Raw genomic sequence first — 16,065 nt, forward strand, 5'->3', positions numbered from 1 at the left:
GTACTCTCTCGAGCGCTTTTTTCTTTTTAACGGTTGTCAAGCGCTTACTGTGTGTCAAACACTGTTCTAAGCACTGGGGAAGGTACAAGTCAATCAGGTCGGGCGCCGTCCCTGTCCCTCACGGTGCCCAGCACTCGGAAGGGTGCTCGAGAAATACTATCGATTCATATTTATCGAGAATCTACTAGGCGCGGTGCATTTTAAAGCCCTCAGATGAAATTCCACAGCCTTTCTGGGGAACCCATTCCAGTGTCAAACAATCCTCCTGTTAGAAAACTTTTCCTCACATTTTTTATGGTATGTGTTAAATGCTTACTATGTGCTGGGTACCGTGCTAAGTGCTGGGACAGATACGGGCTAATCAGGTTGGGCACGGTCCATGGCCCACATGGGGCTCAGTCTTAATCCCCATTTCACGGATGAGGAAACAGAGGTCCGGAGAAGTTAAGTGACTTGCTCAAGGTCACACAGCAGACGAGCGGCAGAGCTGAGACCAGAACCCAGGTCCTCTGACTCCCAGGCCTGCCCTCTTTCCACTAGGCCGTGCTGCTTCTCACACCTAACCAAACTCCCTTATGCCATAGTTGAAATCATAATAATAATAATAACCGTGGCATTTAAGCACTTACTATGTGCTGGGCACTGTACTGAGCGCTGGGGTAGATAGAAGGTAACTGGATTGGACACAGTCCCTGTCCCACATAGGGCTCACAGTCTTGATCCCCCTTTTATGGATGAGGGAACTGAGCCACAGAGAAGGGAAATATCTTGCCCGAGGCCACACAGCAGACAAGTGGTGGAGCCAGGATTAGAAGCCAGAGCCTCCTGACTCCCAGTAGAGATCCCTGGCCCAGCAAATGCCCAAGAAAGCAGGCGCAGGAGAGTACCCATCACTTTCTCTACTGGGTCAGTGAGCAGATAGTTTGGGTGGAGGGTTGGGGGTGGTATTCATTCATACATTCACTCAATAGTATTTATTGAGCGCTTACTATGTGCAGAGCACTGTACTAAGCGTTTGGAATGTCCAATTCGGCAACAGATAGAGACAATCCCTGCCCAATAACGGGCTCACAGCTACAGGGGACCCACTTACAGGGGACCCTTCTTTGTGCTTTTGTTTAACAACCCTGAGTGCCCGTGGAAAAAGAAGGGGAGATAATTTCCTCCTCCAAACTCCCAGTTCTTCCATCCCTCTACCCCTGGCCTCTCTGCCTCTCATGGTGGGACCAGCCTGGAGGTGGCTCTTCCCTTTGTTGATTTTGTTGGCAGAGAAGTGGAACTCTGGACAGGCCCCTTGCTGCACATTCTGCATGTGAGGAAAAAAACTTTCCCTTGTCTCCCCTCCAAGACACTGGGCACAACCTGCACTGGGCCCAGCCAATCTGCATTCTGTTTAGTTTCCCAGCTCCACAGTCCTGCTCCCCAAGAACCTAGTAAATATTTCCTGGCCTGTGTCATTGCCCCAGAGGCCGCTTTTAACATCTCATCTGTTCCAACTCCATCCCTCAGGAAATTTATACGTCTCTGGTGGAGAAGAGGCGGCTCATGTTATCCGCTGCAGTCTCTCAGTTGACCAATGATGATGCTTCCTTGAGCAAACCCACTGTGCTTCTTTCTCCAGAAAAATCTCCCTCCCTCCCCTGTCTGGCTGCTTTCCATGCTCCATGAGTCCAAAAACCACTTAAAGATAAATAAAACTGTCCTGCCTGGAGCATGTTTCTCCAGCATCAAAGACCAGTCTGGAGCACCCAGCTACAAATACAGTTCGTTTGACCACCCTTCCTCCAAAAACCCCTGATCACCCTCATACTGTCCCATTTCCCCCTCCCCCCCCCCCCGGTTTCTTCTCCCCCTCCCCCAACCCCATCTCCCACCAGTCACTAGACACACAGAAAAATTCTGAAGAACAAAACTCCTGGAAGGGGCCATGGGCTGTCTGTGGTTCAGGATGGCCAGTTGGTGGTTCAATTTTTCCAAACTTCCTCTATGACACCAACAGGATCATTCCCCAGAGCGGTGATGTCCCTTAAATCAATCACACTTGGCACTTCCCACTGCGGGTGGTTTCCCATATCCGTGTCCCAGTGCCGGGGGCACAGGAGAAGTACACTGACGCTCGGAAAGGGGGCTCACTTAAGGTGAGGAAAGTAGTTGGTTCTGGATCAATCGATCGATGGTATTTGTTGAGCACTTACTACGTGCACAGCACCATACTAAGCGCTTGGGAGAGTACGACCCAACAGAATTAGCGGACACATTTCTAGACTGGGAACCCGCTGTTGAGTAGGGATTGTCTCTGTTGCCGGACTGCACTTTCCAAGCGCTTAGTACAGTGCTCTGCTCAGGTTAAGTGCTCAATAAATATGACAATGAATGAATTTCCTGCCCAAAAGGAGCTTACGGTCTAGAGGGATCCGGAAGAACTCAGAAGTCCAGTTTCCTGCGGCCCTTAGTTTTGCGGCTGTCTGGCAAGGTGGGTTGGGAGGAGGCTGGCAGGTGTGGCTAGAGTGTGTGTCTCAGAAACTCTCCAAATGCCTCTCTCTCTCACCAAGTCTCTCCTCTCCCAACCTTTCAGAATAGCCTGGGGACCTTTCCTTGGAGGAATCCCCTTCTCCTTTCAACGTGGCTCAGTGGAAAGAGCCCGGGCTGGGGAGTCAGAGGTCGTGGGTTCTAATCCCGGCACCACCACTTGTCAGCTGTGTGACTTTGGGCAAGTCACTTGACTTCTCTGTCCCTCAATCACCTCATCTGGAAAATGGGGATGAAGACTGTGAGCCCCATGTGGGATAACCTGATTACCTTCTATCTCCCCCAGTGCTCAGGACAGTGCTCAGCACACAGTGAGTGCTTACCAAATACCACTGTTATTATTATTATTCCCACTAGGCCGTAAGCTCCTCCTCAAGACTGTAAGCTCCCTGCGGGCAGGAAACGTGTCTACCAGCTCTTGCGTAGTTTCCCAGGCGCTGAGTACAGGGGCTCTGGCCTTAGGGAGCGCTCAGAAAATACCATTGATTGACTGATTCCTCTCTTCCTCCTCTGCGCCCACCTGCCTCCCCTTAGAGAAGCAGCGTGGCTCAGTGGAAAGAGCCCGGGTTTGGGAGTCAGAGGTCATGGGTTCGGATCCTGGCTCTGCCACTTGTCAGCTGACTGTGGGCAAGTCACTTCACTTCTCTGTGCCTCAGTTCCCTCATCTGGAAAATGGGGATTAAGACTGTGGGCCTCACGTGGGATAAACTCTGTATCTTCCCCAGCGTTTAGAACAGTGCTCTGCACATAGTGAGTGCTTAACAAATACCAACATTATGATTATTAACTTCTTGGTGTTTCAGTTCCCTCATCTGTAAAATGGGGATTAACTGTGAGCCTCACGTGGGACAACCTGATTATTCTGTATCTCCCCCAGCGCTTAGAACAGCGCTCTGTACGTAGTAAGCGCTTAACAAATACCAACATTATGATTATTAACTTCTCTGGGCCTCAGTTACCTCATCTGTAAAATGGGGATTAACTATGAGCCTCACACGCGGGAACAACCTGATGACCCTGTATCTCCCCCAGCGCTTAGAACAGCGCTCTGCACCTAGTGAGCGCTTAACAAATACCAGCGTTATGATTATTAACTTCTCGGTGCCTCAGTTACCTCGTCAACATGGGGACTAAGACTGTGCGCCTCACGAGGGACAACCTGATGACCCTGTCTCTCCCCCAGCGCTTAGAACAGTGCTCTGCACAGAGTAAGCGCTTAACAAATACCAACACTATTATTATTTTTAATTATTCACCCCTCCAAAGGGTCCTGCTCTCCCGTCTCCCATCACACACCTCCCACCTCCCCGCCTCGCTCCTTATCGCCCCGCGCGCCCCGTCTCGCGCACGCGCTTGCCTCTCCGCACGCTCTACGTCATGACGTCACCCCTCGGCGCGCTCAACGTGACGCCAGCCCGGAAGTGGGAGCCCCCAGAGGTGCCAGGCGCGGCCGTCGCCGCCGTCCCCGCCGCTTCCGCAGCTGAGTCCGGGCTCCGGGGGTCCTAACCATGTGACCCGAGGAGGGGCGGGTCCAGCCGGCTGTGCCCCTCCGATCGCAGCTGACGTCTCTCCCCACCGCCACCAGCCCCCGCGCCCCGACCCCCGCTGACCCCTGGACTGCGAACCCCCCCTTCTCCCCTTTGTCCCCCCCCAGCGCATCTGCCCCGGCTCTGGGTGAAGCGCTCCCCGGGGGGGAGCGTGCAGTTTAAGTCCCTGACCGAAAGGTAATTGAGACGACCCCCCCACCCGCCGCCCCTCCTCGCTCCCTCCCGGGTCCGGTGAAAGTTGCGGGAGAAAGGAGATGCCTCTAAGGGGTGGTACCTAGAAACCCCCCCTCCACCTGCCCTTGCCCGGACCGGGGAGAAACAGCCTCGCGATCCTCGGGCAGTTGAGAGGCGGGAAGTATGCCAGAGCTGCTGCTCCTGGAAAAAGTGCGAACCCGCGGTTCTGCACTGGAAATGCGCCCCGGAGAGGCCCCCGACCCTTCCTCCTGGCATTGCCCGCCCCAGCTGGGCCGAGCCACTTGCCCCATTGGGCCCCTTCGGGTGCCGCAGCGCGCTCCATGGAGCTGTGCTTTCCCCTGGTCGGGGGGTCAGTCCATTCCTTTCCCCGAAGGCCGGGAAAGGGAAAGGCCTGCCTTAAACCCCCTTGTCGTTCTGCCGGTGGCATATTCTTTTATTTAGGATAAGGAGAACAATAGGTTTTCAAGCTCCCTTCGGACGATGCGGAAGTGAAACACAGAATGGGGCTGGATCCGCACTAACTGCGTCGGTTCCATTCAGGGAATTCTGAGCGAGTCGGCGATGGCAACGTTCCTGCCGGGGAGACTGGAAACCACTGTGGGACCATCTGCTCCCGTCAAGAGCCCACAGCACGTCAGGCGTTCTGGGATTCTGGGATTGTTTGGGGCTCAGTTGGCTAAAGCGAACGTTTAACTCCACTGGGCTCAGGAGCTGTGGAGAAGCAGTGTGGTCGAGCAGGACCCGAGAAGCTCCGAACTTCCCCATTTACAATCCTAGTAATCCGTACTTTAGGGCTGTGCTATTATTGCAGGCTGCAGCGGAGGAGATGGACCCCCCCACTTCGGCTTCCGGGGTGTTTTGTAGTCGGGTGTTGAGCATGGTGAACTCGGAGGATGTGAATGCCATTATTCTGGCTCAGAAGAACATGTAAGTAACTCCGCGGTCTCTCGTAACCTTGCAGATCCATTAACTCCTCCGAGGACGCATCGTAGCGCAACAGAGGCCGGTCGAAAATCCCACCGGTCCGAGGCAGAGGATAAATTGTAGCACAGCGAAAGCCAGTCTGTTCCCAGGAAATAAAATCCCACCAGTCCCTGGCAGAGGATGTGTCGTAGCACAGTGGAAGCTAGTCTACTCACGTGGGATAAAAGCCCACCGGGCCTAAGCAGGTCAAGCGCTCAGTACAGTGCTCTGCACACAGTAAGCACTCAATAAATACGGTTGAAAGAATGAAAGACGGTGGATTTTAGGGCCTGGCTCGGCGGGGGTGTTTTCACCCTTCCGGGACCTAGATGACTAGAAGAAGGGGCCCGTGGGGACTGTCACCTCGCCATCACTAGTTGAACGCCAGCCTCGGTGGGAAGCTGGCAGTTGTGAAACAAACAAGTAGGATGTAGATTTCAGACCTGAACTTTAGGAGACAAACCGGCCCCTGCACTTGCCAGGAGGTCAGATCAGCCACAAACTCTCTTCCTCCCCGAGAGGGTCTTCTTGAGGATGGTGGAAGACTGGAGTTTGGAATTGGCCTGTGAGCAATGGAGGGGGGCCGTTCCTTGTTATTTGGGGAGAACTAAAATAGCGTTGCGGAATTAGCCCGTGAAACCAGTACCCCCAGCTCCACCATAAGACGTTTCGGCTAGAACGTTGTTAGGGAATCAGGGAGCGTTCAGTCGATCGATGGGTGAGGTTTACTGAGTGCTTACTGTGTGCGGAGCACTAGACTAAGCGCTTGGAAGAGTCCAGTACAGCAGAATAGGTATGGACGACCCCTGCCCTTAAGGACCTATCAGACATTTGGATACAGCGTGCCCCGGAGTCCGTAGCAGGTGAGTGCGTGTGCGCAGGCACGTGGCATCGGACACCTGGAGTCTGGCAAGAAAATGAGCCCTCGTTGGAGGAGAACTGGTTGTCTTTATAGTCGGTTCTGCCTTACCACAGGTTTTGACTACACGTTTTAGATAGAAAGCGGTGGCAAAACTAGGGAACGTTCTGACACAGCACACCTGTCTGAACGCAGCACAGTGCGGGGTCGGAGGAGACGGTTGCGCTCACGTGCCCGGCACTGAACCCGACCCGGGGTGGGTCCCACGACGCGTCTTTTCCATAACCTGGGGTTCTTCGAGCATGGAACCCTTGGGTTATAAGAGCCCTGGGTGTATGTGGTGTGAAAAAGACTATAAGCACGTTAACCCAGTGAGCCTCTTGGCCAGTCTCACGGTGCCCTTCCCGTCGACCCAGCGCGGCGGGCGGCCGTTCGAGCCGTACTGTGGCGTGGTCTCCGGACCTGTTGAACTGTCCCCTTTCACTGGGGCAGGATCATCTGTTTGGGAAAGGACTTGGAAAACAGTGGGGCGGTAGTCAGGGCGTGCCCAGCCCTGCCCTTCACTCTGTGGGTCTGAGGAATGTGCGCTAGGGTGTGCGCCTGACTGCTTGCCGAACCGCAGAGATGCACAGGGAAGGGGTCAACCCTTCGGAGCGAAGCAGCCACCTGCACTCGGGGGTGGACGTGGATCTGGCTCTCGGAGCACCCGAGAGCGCTGATACATTCCTCCTCCTCCTCCTCCCTGGCCACCCCACAGGCTAGACCGGTTTGAGAAAACCAATGAAATGCTGCTCAACTTCAACAACCTCTCCAGCGTGCGCATGCAGCAAATGAACGAGCGCTTCCTCCATCACACCAGGACCCTGGTGGAGATGAAGAAAGACCTGGACAGCATCTTCCGCAGAATCAGGTCAGTCCGCAAATCTTCCCTCAGCGGCCCAAGGTGTGCCTAAACCTGTCTGGGGCCTTGGGATCCACGTTAAAGAGCAGACGTGCTCTCTGCTCCCGAGGAGCTCACGAGGGAGACGAGACGGGCGCTCGGACGTTACCGAGAGGGCCGGACAGACAGACAATACGTCTACCAGAAGGAGTTGAGGAAGACAAGAGGGCCACGGATTGTCGGCAGGTCGGAGAGCGTGTTGGGGTGATGGGGAAGGACTCCCTGGAAGCCACAGGCCTCGTCCTCCTTTCCAAGCACGGTCTCGCAGTCCAGTGTGCGTGCGGAGGATTCAGATGAGGCCCCGTCAGATGATGAGGCTGGGGCGGGGACGGCAGAGCCAAGCCCTGGGGTGCAGGGAAAGAGTGAGTTGCCGAGAAGCGGCCCACTTAACCAGTCGAGTTGTCATGCAGGCAAGCCCTGTGTCGAGCAGGCAATCACTGGGTATTGATTAAGCGCTGATTGTGGGCAGAGCACTGTACTAGGAGCTCTGCCACCTGTGTGCTGTGTGACCTTGAGCAGGTCACTTCTCTGGGCCTCAATTACCTCACCTGTAAAATGGGGATTCAGATAGTGAGCCGCATGTGGGACAGGGACTGTGTCCAACCTGATTATCTTGTATCTACCCCAGTGCTTAGAACAGTGCCTGGCACATAGTAAGCGCGTAACAAATACCATTAAAAAGGTGGCGGGGGCCGGGGGGGGGGGCACTTGGGAGAGTCCAGGATTGCAGTAGGCACGATCCCTGCTCTTGATCACTGCGGGCAGGGAACGTCTCTACCAACTCTGTTGCATTGTACTCTCCCAAGTTGGTACTCAGTCAGTACCTCTGATCGATTGAGTCGAGGAGCCCCTGAGGCTAGAGAAGTCTTTGAGACTGGGAGAGAGTAAAGGGGTTGAGTGTCAGGAAAGCCTTGGAGCTCTCCGAGAATGCCCCCGAATTTTCTCTCGACCCAGGAAGAGCCATATATTTTGTTCAAAATTCAGACCCCGTGTTCCTCCCCCTTCCCACACAGGACTCTGAAAGGGAAGCTGGCAAAGCAATACCCAGATGCTTTCAGCCGTGAGTATCTTGCCATCAGATCTCTGAGTGTGTCCCAAGCTTGTGACCTCACTCAAATGTGAGTAACCGGTGCCTGTCAGCCATCCCCCGTGGGTCGCTTTGAATTCCAGGGACTTCTAAAATAGAAGCTGAGGAGGAGTTCGTGGCCCACAGGGGAAGACAGTGACAGTAGAAGGCACTCAGAAGAGACCTGTAGAGTTATGACAGGTGACGGGGTTGTGGAGCAACAGCCAGGCTAGGGGGAGGCCTGGGCTGTTAACCGCTCTCCACAGACGGAAACCCCGTCAGTCTGCCTCCGCGGCGTGGCGCCTCTGCGTCCCGCGTCCCTTGGGGTCTCCCACTCCCACCATGCTGGAGTGTTCCTCTTGAGTAAGATCTAGGTTTTCCTCCTCCGTCTCCCCCCTTCCTCTCCCCAAGAGAGAACCCCCCTCCGATTTTCCTGGGTGGGGCTGGGCCGACGGCAACGGTGGGAGCCACAGCGCTTTCCTCCCCCAGATATCCACGAGTCGCCCATCCTGGAAGACGATGACGACTTTGACCCGATTCCCCAAAGCACAACCACTACCATCGCTACCTCTGAACAGAGCACAGAATCGTGTGACACGAGCCCCGATATCATCTCCCCCGCCGTGAGTCAGGATTTCGAGGATTTGTCACAAGGGCGGCCCGACTCACCAGCTGTGAACGGACAGAGCCTGACGGATGAGGAAGGGGCAGATGAAGAGGACTGACCTCCCCGAGCCCCGAGGACCCCAGCGGAAGCGACCGATCGGACCCGGAGCGGATAAATGGGGGTCCTCCCCTTTCCTCCCCTGTCTCTGCGTTTGTGATGCGACAGGACAGAGGAGTGGTTCCCCTGGGTTGCCGAGCCGGGGGTTTGCATGCATGCAGGCAGTAGCCGCCTCAGAAAAACCTCTCGTATTCTTGTCTATCCCGGGGCCCCAGACCCCACGGTTCGGCCGGGGTGTGGGCTGGAGTGTGGCCGAGAGGCCCGGTGAGAAGGGAGAGGGCATATTGTGGATTTTCTGAAAGTTTCTCTGCTGATCGTTTGTGTGTGATTCCGTCCGTCCCTCCCTCGAAGTTTCTCAACTTTCCCCAGAATCCTTGAGGCTGTCTCTCTCTTTTCCATGCATGTGAAACCGAACTCGGAACTCCCTGGTATCCAGACTCGTTCAGATCTCCCTTCCTGGCAGCAGAGGCTTTTGGAGGGTCAGAGAGTGGGCTCGGAATGAGTGTTTACTTCCTCTGAAATGGCGACCAAAGCAACCACCTGCTGGGTGGGGTGCCCTGGGGCACAGTATCGGCACTGTGCCCCTCTGTGGCTTTGGCCCTGGATGGATCCTGCACGTTGAAAACCGACCTGTGCGTGCACTTTACATCCTGTACCCCCAGCAAGAACACGACCGTCAGATGGGAGAGAGTGCACATGGGACTGAGAGGGGAAGCACGTGGCAAAATGGAATCGTCACAAGAATGGTAGTGTCTGTGTGATGTGCCAAGCACTCTACCTAAGCCCCCGGGGTAGATGCGAGATAAACCATGGCAACAGGATTGAATACTGTCAAATGCCCCCTTTAGGGGCACCAAGGCAGAGGCCAGTTTTAAACAATGCCCAAATCCCTCTATTGCCACATTAGCCGGCCTCTAGGACTCCAGGGGGGAGAGCTCAACTCTAACGCCACGCACACACCCTCCCTGGAGCATTTCTGCTCTGGGTGGCTCTGATAGCTGCAACGATGTAAGGCTTTTAACTTGCGCGCTCTAATCCTCTTTCCCATCACACATCGTATATATATCATATATATATATACATATATAAATATTAAATATCAAGTATTTTCTTCTGCTAGTATCCTTAGGGCTTTGCCGAAACAAGTGAAATGTCACAGACAGAAGCTGGAAGGAAGCGTCTGCATTTTGTCTGCTTTTAACCTGACGTTGCCAATGTTTGTTTGAGCAGCACCTGGCAGAGAGCAGAGTTTGGACTCCCAGCTCGGGCTGCCGTGAAGTGAGAGGGTTGGGGTAAGGGCGTCCTCCACGGGTCCTCGGCGGAATGGGTCATGACTTTGAAAATAGAATTTATTGGACTATTTTTGTACCTTACTTTACAAATAATATTGGAAAATAACCAATAAAGAGACTCCATTGCTAAAAGGTGCAGCCAACGTGTTTCAGCTGCTTCATTCCTTACCCGGATACTCCGAGAAAGGGGCTGGCCAGCACTAGTTCACTCTTTTGGAACTGGGGTGGTTGATATGGAGTTGGTAGCGGCCGGGGGGCGGGGGGCAAGGCAGGATCGTGGGCCAGCGCTGGCCCTGTTACCGTGGTGGGGCTTACTTGCTGGCAAACAGGAATGGGGGGGTGGTGCCACTGGTGAATGTTCAGGGGGAATGGGGCACAGCTAGGAATATGTGGCAGTTTGTCAGATGTGTTGCATCACCTTAAATCCTGACACACACCCTAGCCACAAAAGGAGAAACAACAAATCTTGGATTCCACGTGGGGAGAAGGAGGTGGGGGAAGATCCATCAGTCAATCAGCGCTATTTATTGAGCACTTGCTGGTTGCAGAGTAATAATAATGATGGCATTTGTTAAGCGCTTACTATGTGCAACGCACTGTTCTAAGCGCTGGGGAGGATACAGAGTGATCGGGTTGTCCCACGTGGGGCTCACAGTCTTCATCCCCATTTTACAGATGGGGTAACAGGCACAGAGAAGTTAAGTGACTTGCCCAAAGTCACACAGCTTACAAGTGGCAGAGCTGGGATTTGAACCCATGACCTCTGACTCCCAAGCCCAGGCTCTTTCCAATGAGCCACGCTGCTTCTCTATAATTACTAAGCACATGGGAGAGTAATAATAATAATAATGGGATTTGTTAAGTTCTCACATTGCCAGGCACGGTCAAGAGGGTTGGTAGACGTAATCCCTGCTCACAAGGGGTTTATGGTCTAGAGGGAAGAGGCTGTCCTTTGGATCTGATCTAGAAATTAGGCATTACGACTCAGGGGTGGGCCTGGTGTAGGCAGGGAAGCAGCATGGCAGAGTGGGTAGAGCACAGGCCTGGAAGTCAAAAGATCATGAGTTCTAATCCCCACCCCACTACTTGTCTGCTGCGTGACCTTGGGCCGGTCACTTCACTTATCTGGGCCTCAGTTCCCTCATCTGTAAAATGGGGAGCGAGACTGTGAGCCCCATGTGGGACAGGGACTGTGTCCAACCCGATTTGCTTGTATCCACCCCAGCGCTCAGTACAGGCGCCTGGCACATAGTAAGCGCTTAAATGCCATCATTACTATTATTATACAGCCCGGTAGGGTTGATCTGTTGCTCACGGTCAACCTCTCTCTTCCCCATGCTCACTGCCTCCTTCCCTCACAAGAGGAAGCTCTATAAGATGCATGCCCGACCTACGCGGTTCTCTTGGTATGGTATGACCACGCTCCTTCTTACGGCAATTCACTGCATGAGGGTGCAGTGGGCATAGCAGAGAAAAACGGCCTAAACGTCTCTCTAGTAATAATAATAATAACTATGGTATTTGTTAAGCGCTTACTCTGTGCCAAGGATTGTTCTAAGCGCTGGGGTAGATACAAGGTGATCGGGTTGTCCCGCGTGGGGCTCACAGTCTCAACCCCCCATTTTCCAGATGAGGCAACCTAGGCACAGAGAAGTTAAGTGACTTGCCCAAGGTCACACAGCAGACAAGTGGCAGAGGGGTGGGAGTGGGGTGGGGCTAGGGGTGGTTCTCTCTCGCAGGGCTCGCCTTTGCCCTTCGTCCCCCTAAGCGCAGACCTCCTCAGGCCCGAACGCACATCGTCGGGCGCGCGTGTTAGGGGTGTGGAGCCTGTTGTTTAGACCGTGAACCCATTGTTGGGCAGGGATTGTCTCTATCTGTTGCTGAACTGTACATTCCAAGCGCTTAGCACAGTGCTCTGCACATAGTAAGCACTCAATAAATTGAATGAATGACCTCTGACTCCCAAGCCTGTGTTCTTGCCACTAGTTCATGCTCCTTCTAGGGCTGGGGGCCAGAACTCCTGATGAGGCCGCTCCCTTGCTACTTAGAAGTAGTGTGGCTTAGGGGAAAGAGCCCGGGCTTGGGAGTCAGAGGTCGTGAGTTCTAGTCCTGGCTCTGCTACTTGTCTGCTGTGACCTTGGGCAAGTCACTTAACTTCTCTGTGCCTCAGTTCCCTCATCTGGAAAATGGGGATTAAGTCTGTGAGCCCCACATGGGACAACCTATCTTGTATCTCCCCCAGCGTTTAGAACAGTGCTTGGCACATAGTAAGCGCTTAATAAACACCAACATCAGAGAAGCACCGCGGCTTAGTGGAAAGAGCCCGGGCTTGGGAGTCAGATGTCGTGAGTTCTAGTCCTGGCTCTGCCACTTGTCTGCTGTGTGACCTTGGGCAAGTCACTTCACTTCTCTGGGCCTCAGTTACCTCATCTGGAAAAGGGGGCTTAAGACTGTGAGCCCACGTGGGACCACCTGATGACTTTGTAATAATAATAATAATAATAATAATGTTGGCATTTAAGCGCTTCCTGTGTGCCGAGCACTGTTCTAAGCGCTGGGGGAGATACAAGGTCATCAGGTGGTCCCACAGGGGGCTCGCAAGTGTAATCCCAGCGTGGCTCAGTGGAAAGAGCACGGGCTTTGGAGTCAGGGCTCATGAGTTCGAATCCCAGCTCTGCCACTTGTCAGCTGTGTGACTGTGGGCAAGTCACTTAACTTCTCGGTGCCTCAGTTCCCTCATCTGTAAAATGGGGATTAAGACTGTGAGCCCCACGTGGGACAACCTGATTCCCCTATGTCTACCCCAGCGCTTAGAACAGTGCTCGGCACATAGTAAGCGCTTAACAAATACCAACATTATTAATCCCTCTTTTACAGATGAGGTAACTAAGGCCCAGAGTATCTCCCCCAGGGCTTAGAACAGTGCTCGGCCCAGAGTAAGCGCTTAACAAATACCAACATCATTATTATTACTGGAGGGCGGCACATCCAGCGACGCTGCCACCACCCCGCTCATCGTGTACCCCCGTAGGGGGTGGGGACCGTGCCCTTCATTTTGAACTTGATTCTATTTATTGCTATTGTTCTTGTCTGTCCGTCTCCCCCGATTAGACTGTAAACCCGTCAGTGGGCAGGGACTGTCTCTCTCTGTTACCGATTTGTACATTCCAAGCGCATAGTACAGTGCTCTGCACATAGTAAGCGCTCAATAAATACTATGGAATGAATGAAAGCGGGGCCGTTCCGCTTGCCGTCCGCGCGGCCTTTGCCAGCAACGGCGGCAGCTTCAGGCGCCATTAGTTAAGATGGAAGAGCAGTGAGGTGGGTGGTGGCGCGAGGGGGGGCAAAGCCGGCGGGGATTGTGACGTAGAGGGGCGGCCGGGCGCAGGCGCAGATGACCATTAAGCAACGGTTTCCGTTTCCGCCACCCTCTCTTTCTCGTCAGCGAGGCGGCCTAGCCGGTGGGTCCGAGGGCCGGCTCCCGGGGGCGCGGGGGGAGGGAGCCGACTCCGACGGAGCGCGAGGGGCGACCCGGGGGTCGTCGCGGGTACGAGGAGGGCGCCCACTTTCGGGGGGGGGGGAGCGAGGGCGCGCCGACGGCCGGGCTCGACAAGGCCCTTGCCATGTGGACGTCTCGCGGCCTGAGGCGGGGGCTTGGAAGCTGAGCGTGGGGCTGACCGATCGCCGTTTTCCCCCAGGCACCGGGCGAAAAGACAAACGCCGCAGAGATGCAGATTTTCGTGAAGACCCTGACGGGCAAGACCATCACCCTCGAAGTCGAGCCCAGCGATACGATCGAAAATGTTAAGGCCAAGATTCAGGATAAGGAGGGTAAGGCCGTCCCGAATCGAGGCGTTAGAGGCCTCGAGATCCTTGCGAGCCTGGGGGAGGACACCCCTAGGTTTTTCCGCCGAAGCGGTCGTGCATCTGAGGTAATGTAGAAATAATTCAGAACTTCTTTCAGGCATTCCGCCGGATCAGCAACGTTTGATTTTCGCTGGCAAGCAGCTAGAGGATGGCCGCACGCTTTCAGACTACAACATCCAAAAAGGTAGGCGTCGACGGCGTTTTAGGGTCTGCAGGCTGGGTAAGCAGCTTTTTGGAAACGGGAAAACGGCGGTGGCCGGTATCACGTTGCAGTGGTCGGTTCCACGGTGGGAGGCGGCGTCGGAGTGTGTATACGCCTTTGAAATTAAGTATTTTCGCTCTGCTTTTCTCCTTTACTAGAATCCACTCTGCATCTGGTGCTCCGTCTCCGCGGTGGCATTATCGAGCCTTCACTTCGCCAACTTGCACAGAAGTATAACTGCGATAAAATGATCTGTCGCAAGTATGTTTAAAAGGATGTCTGGGGAGGGGTATGTTTCAGATGGGCCATTCCATCTGTCCCGTGCCGGTGATACCCAACGGCGAATCTCTTTTGTTTTGTTTTAGGTGCTATGCCCGCCTGCACCCACGTGCGGTGAATTGCCGTAAGAAGAAGTGTGGCCATACCAACAATCTGCGCCCGAAGAAGAAGGTCAAATAAACGGCAATTTCTGTGGTTAGGCTTGCCCACAGAGTTCGTCAAAGGTCTGAATGTGCTCCGACCTAATAAAATCCTCTCTGACTTGAGGAGATAACTTGTGTCCTTCTTCCAATTCCGATGAACGACAGAATGTATGTGGGTGGGGAGAAGACGTAGCTCTTCCGAACTTAATTGAAGGGAGAGCTAGGATTGTGCGCAGACCTTCCCCTAAGTACCGGGCTTTTAGAGAGGGCCATGATTACCTTCAATGAAGAGGTCGTTTTAACCTCTTTACTGAGACCTAGGATTTCTGCCTAGTGTATCTAATGCTCTACAGTGGGGGGACTTCACAAATCATAATTATGATATTAAGCGCTTACTATGTGCCAGGTAATGTACGAACCTCTGGGGTGGATACAAGCAAATCGATTAATAACAAATGAGATGATAGGCATGATTACCTTCCCTCCACCCAAGGGGCTCACAGTCTACCACTAAATCCTGGGTGGGTGTTGGCAACAGATATAATTTTATTTGGAACTCTCCCACTATCAATCTCAGCCTAGAACTACATTTTCTCCCTGCCCCGCCCCAAGAAAAGCTGCTAGGCCACAACTCTCATTCTTCTGGAAGCCTTCTCTAACACCTTTAGCAACTCAGTACCCACCCTTAGCCTTTTCAACACACTTAGGTATATATGCATACTCAGCTATTTCACCCTGATTAGTCCATACTACTCAAATCTCAGTTCTTCCTTGCACTATTGAAATAATTTTTGTCATTCCCTCTCACCCCCTTTTCATTCAAATGTCCTCCACCATCACCTTTTTGAAATGTCATTCTGCACATTCCGTATCTCCACTCTTCAAAAACCTTTAATGGTAACCGATCCCTCTTTGCCTCAAGCTAACTCCTGACAGCACTCCATCAGCTCATTCCCTGTTACCCTCTACACCCTAGTTTAAACTCCCATTCTTCCCAAGCTCACTACTGGAATGCCTTAAGGCATCCCATTAGCTCATATCAATCAATGAGTGTTATTTGAGAATTTATTGTGCAGAGTACAATAAGGCAGAGAACTAAGCCTTGGGAGTCAATTCTCTTCTAATTATGGTATTTGTTAAGGGCTTACTATCGTGTCAGGCACTGTTCTAAGCACTGGGGTAGATACTCCCAGGCTTGGGAGTCAGGTCATGGGTTTGAATCCTGGATCTGCCACTTTCATTCATTCATTCACTAGTATTGAGTGCTTACTATGTGCAGAGCACTGTACTAAGCGCTTGGAATGTACAAATCAGTAACAGAGACAGTCCCTGCCCTTTGATGGGTTTACAGTCTAATCAGTCTACAATAAGTCTAATTGTGCAAGTCTAATTGTACAGTCTAATAAGTCTAATTAGTCTTCCGGTCTAATCGGGGGAGACAGACAAGAACAATGGCAAT

The 16,065-nt window shown here is 53.3% G+C and overlaps 2 protein-coding genes across 3 annotated transcripts; both read left to right on the forward strand.

Moving 5' to 3' along the window:
• Nucleotides 1–4,124: 4,124 nt before the first annotated feature.
• Nucleotides 4,125–10,253, forward strand: KXD1 (KxDL motif containing 1). Of its 2 annotated transcripts, none has more exons than XM_007670829.4 (5): nucleotides 4,125–4,253; nucleotides 5,064–5,198; nucleotides 6,851–7,003; nucleotides 8,047–8,093; nucleotides 8,589–10,253. In XM_007670829.4, exons 2-5 carry the CDS (start codon nucleotides 5,098–5,100, stop codon nucleotides 8,822–8,824), a joined length of 537 nt encoding a protein of 178 aa, XP_007669019.1. In that variant the 5' UTR covers nucleotides 4,125–4,253; nucleotides 5,064–5,097; the 3' UTR covers nucleotides 8,825–10,253. The 2 variants fall into 2 exon arrangements, with proteins under 2 accessions (XP_007669019.1, XP_007669018.1); XM_007670828.4 differs by having other exon boundaries at nucleotides 4,165–4,253; nucleotides 5,083–5,198.
• Nucleotides 10,254–13,471: 3,218 nt separating this feature from the next.
• Nucleotides 13,472–14,734, forward strand: UBA52 (ubiquitin A-52 residue ribosomal protein fusion product 1). The gene is made up of 5 exons (XM_001508937.4): nucleotides 13,472–13,576; nucleotides 13,814–13,946; nucleotides 14,080–14,166; nucleotides 14,343–14,445; nucleotides 14,550–14,734. Exons 2-5 carry the CDS (start codon nucleotides 13,844–13,846, stop codon nucleotides 14,641–14,643), a joined length of 387 nt encoding a protein of 128 aa, XP_001508987.2. The 5' UTR covers nucleotides 13,472–13,576; nucleotides 13,814–13,843; the 3' UTR covers nucleotides 14,644–14,734.
• Nucleotides 14,735–16,065: the final 1,331 nt, after the last annotated feature.

The sequence above is a fragment of the Ornithorhynchus anatinus genome, chromosome X1 (genome assembly GCF_004115215.2).
Source record: "Ornithorhynchus anatinus isolate Pmale09 chromosome X1, mOrnAna1.pri.v4, whole genome shotgun sequence".
Lineage (NCBI taxonomy): Eukaryota > Metazoa > Chordata > Mammalia > Monotremata > Ornithorhynchidae > Ornithorhynchus > Ornithorhynchus anatinus.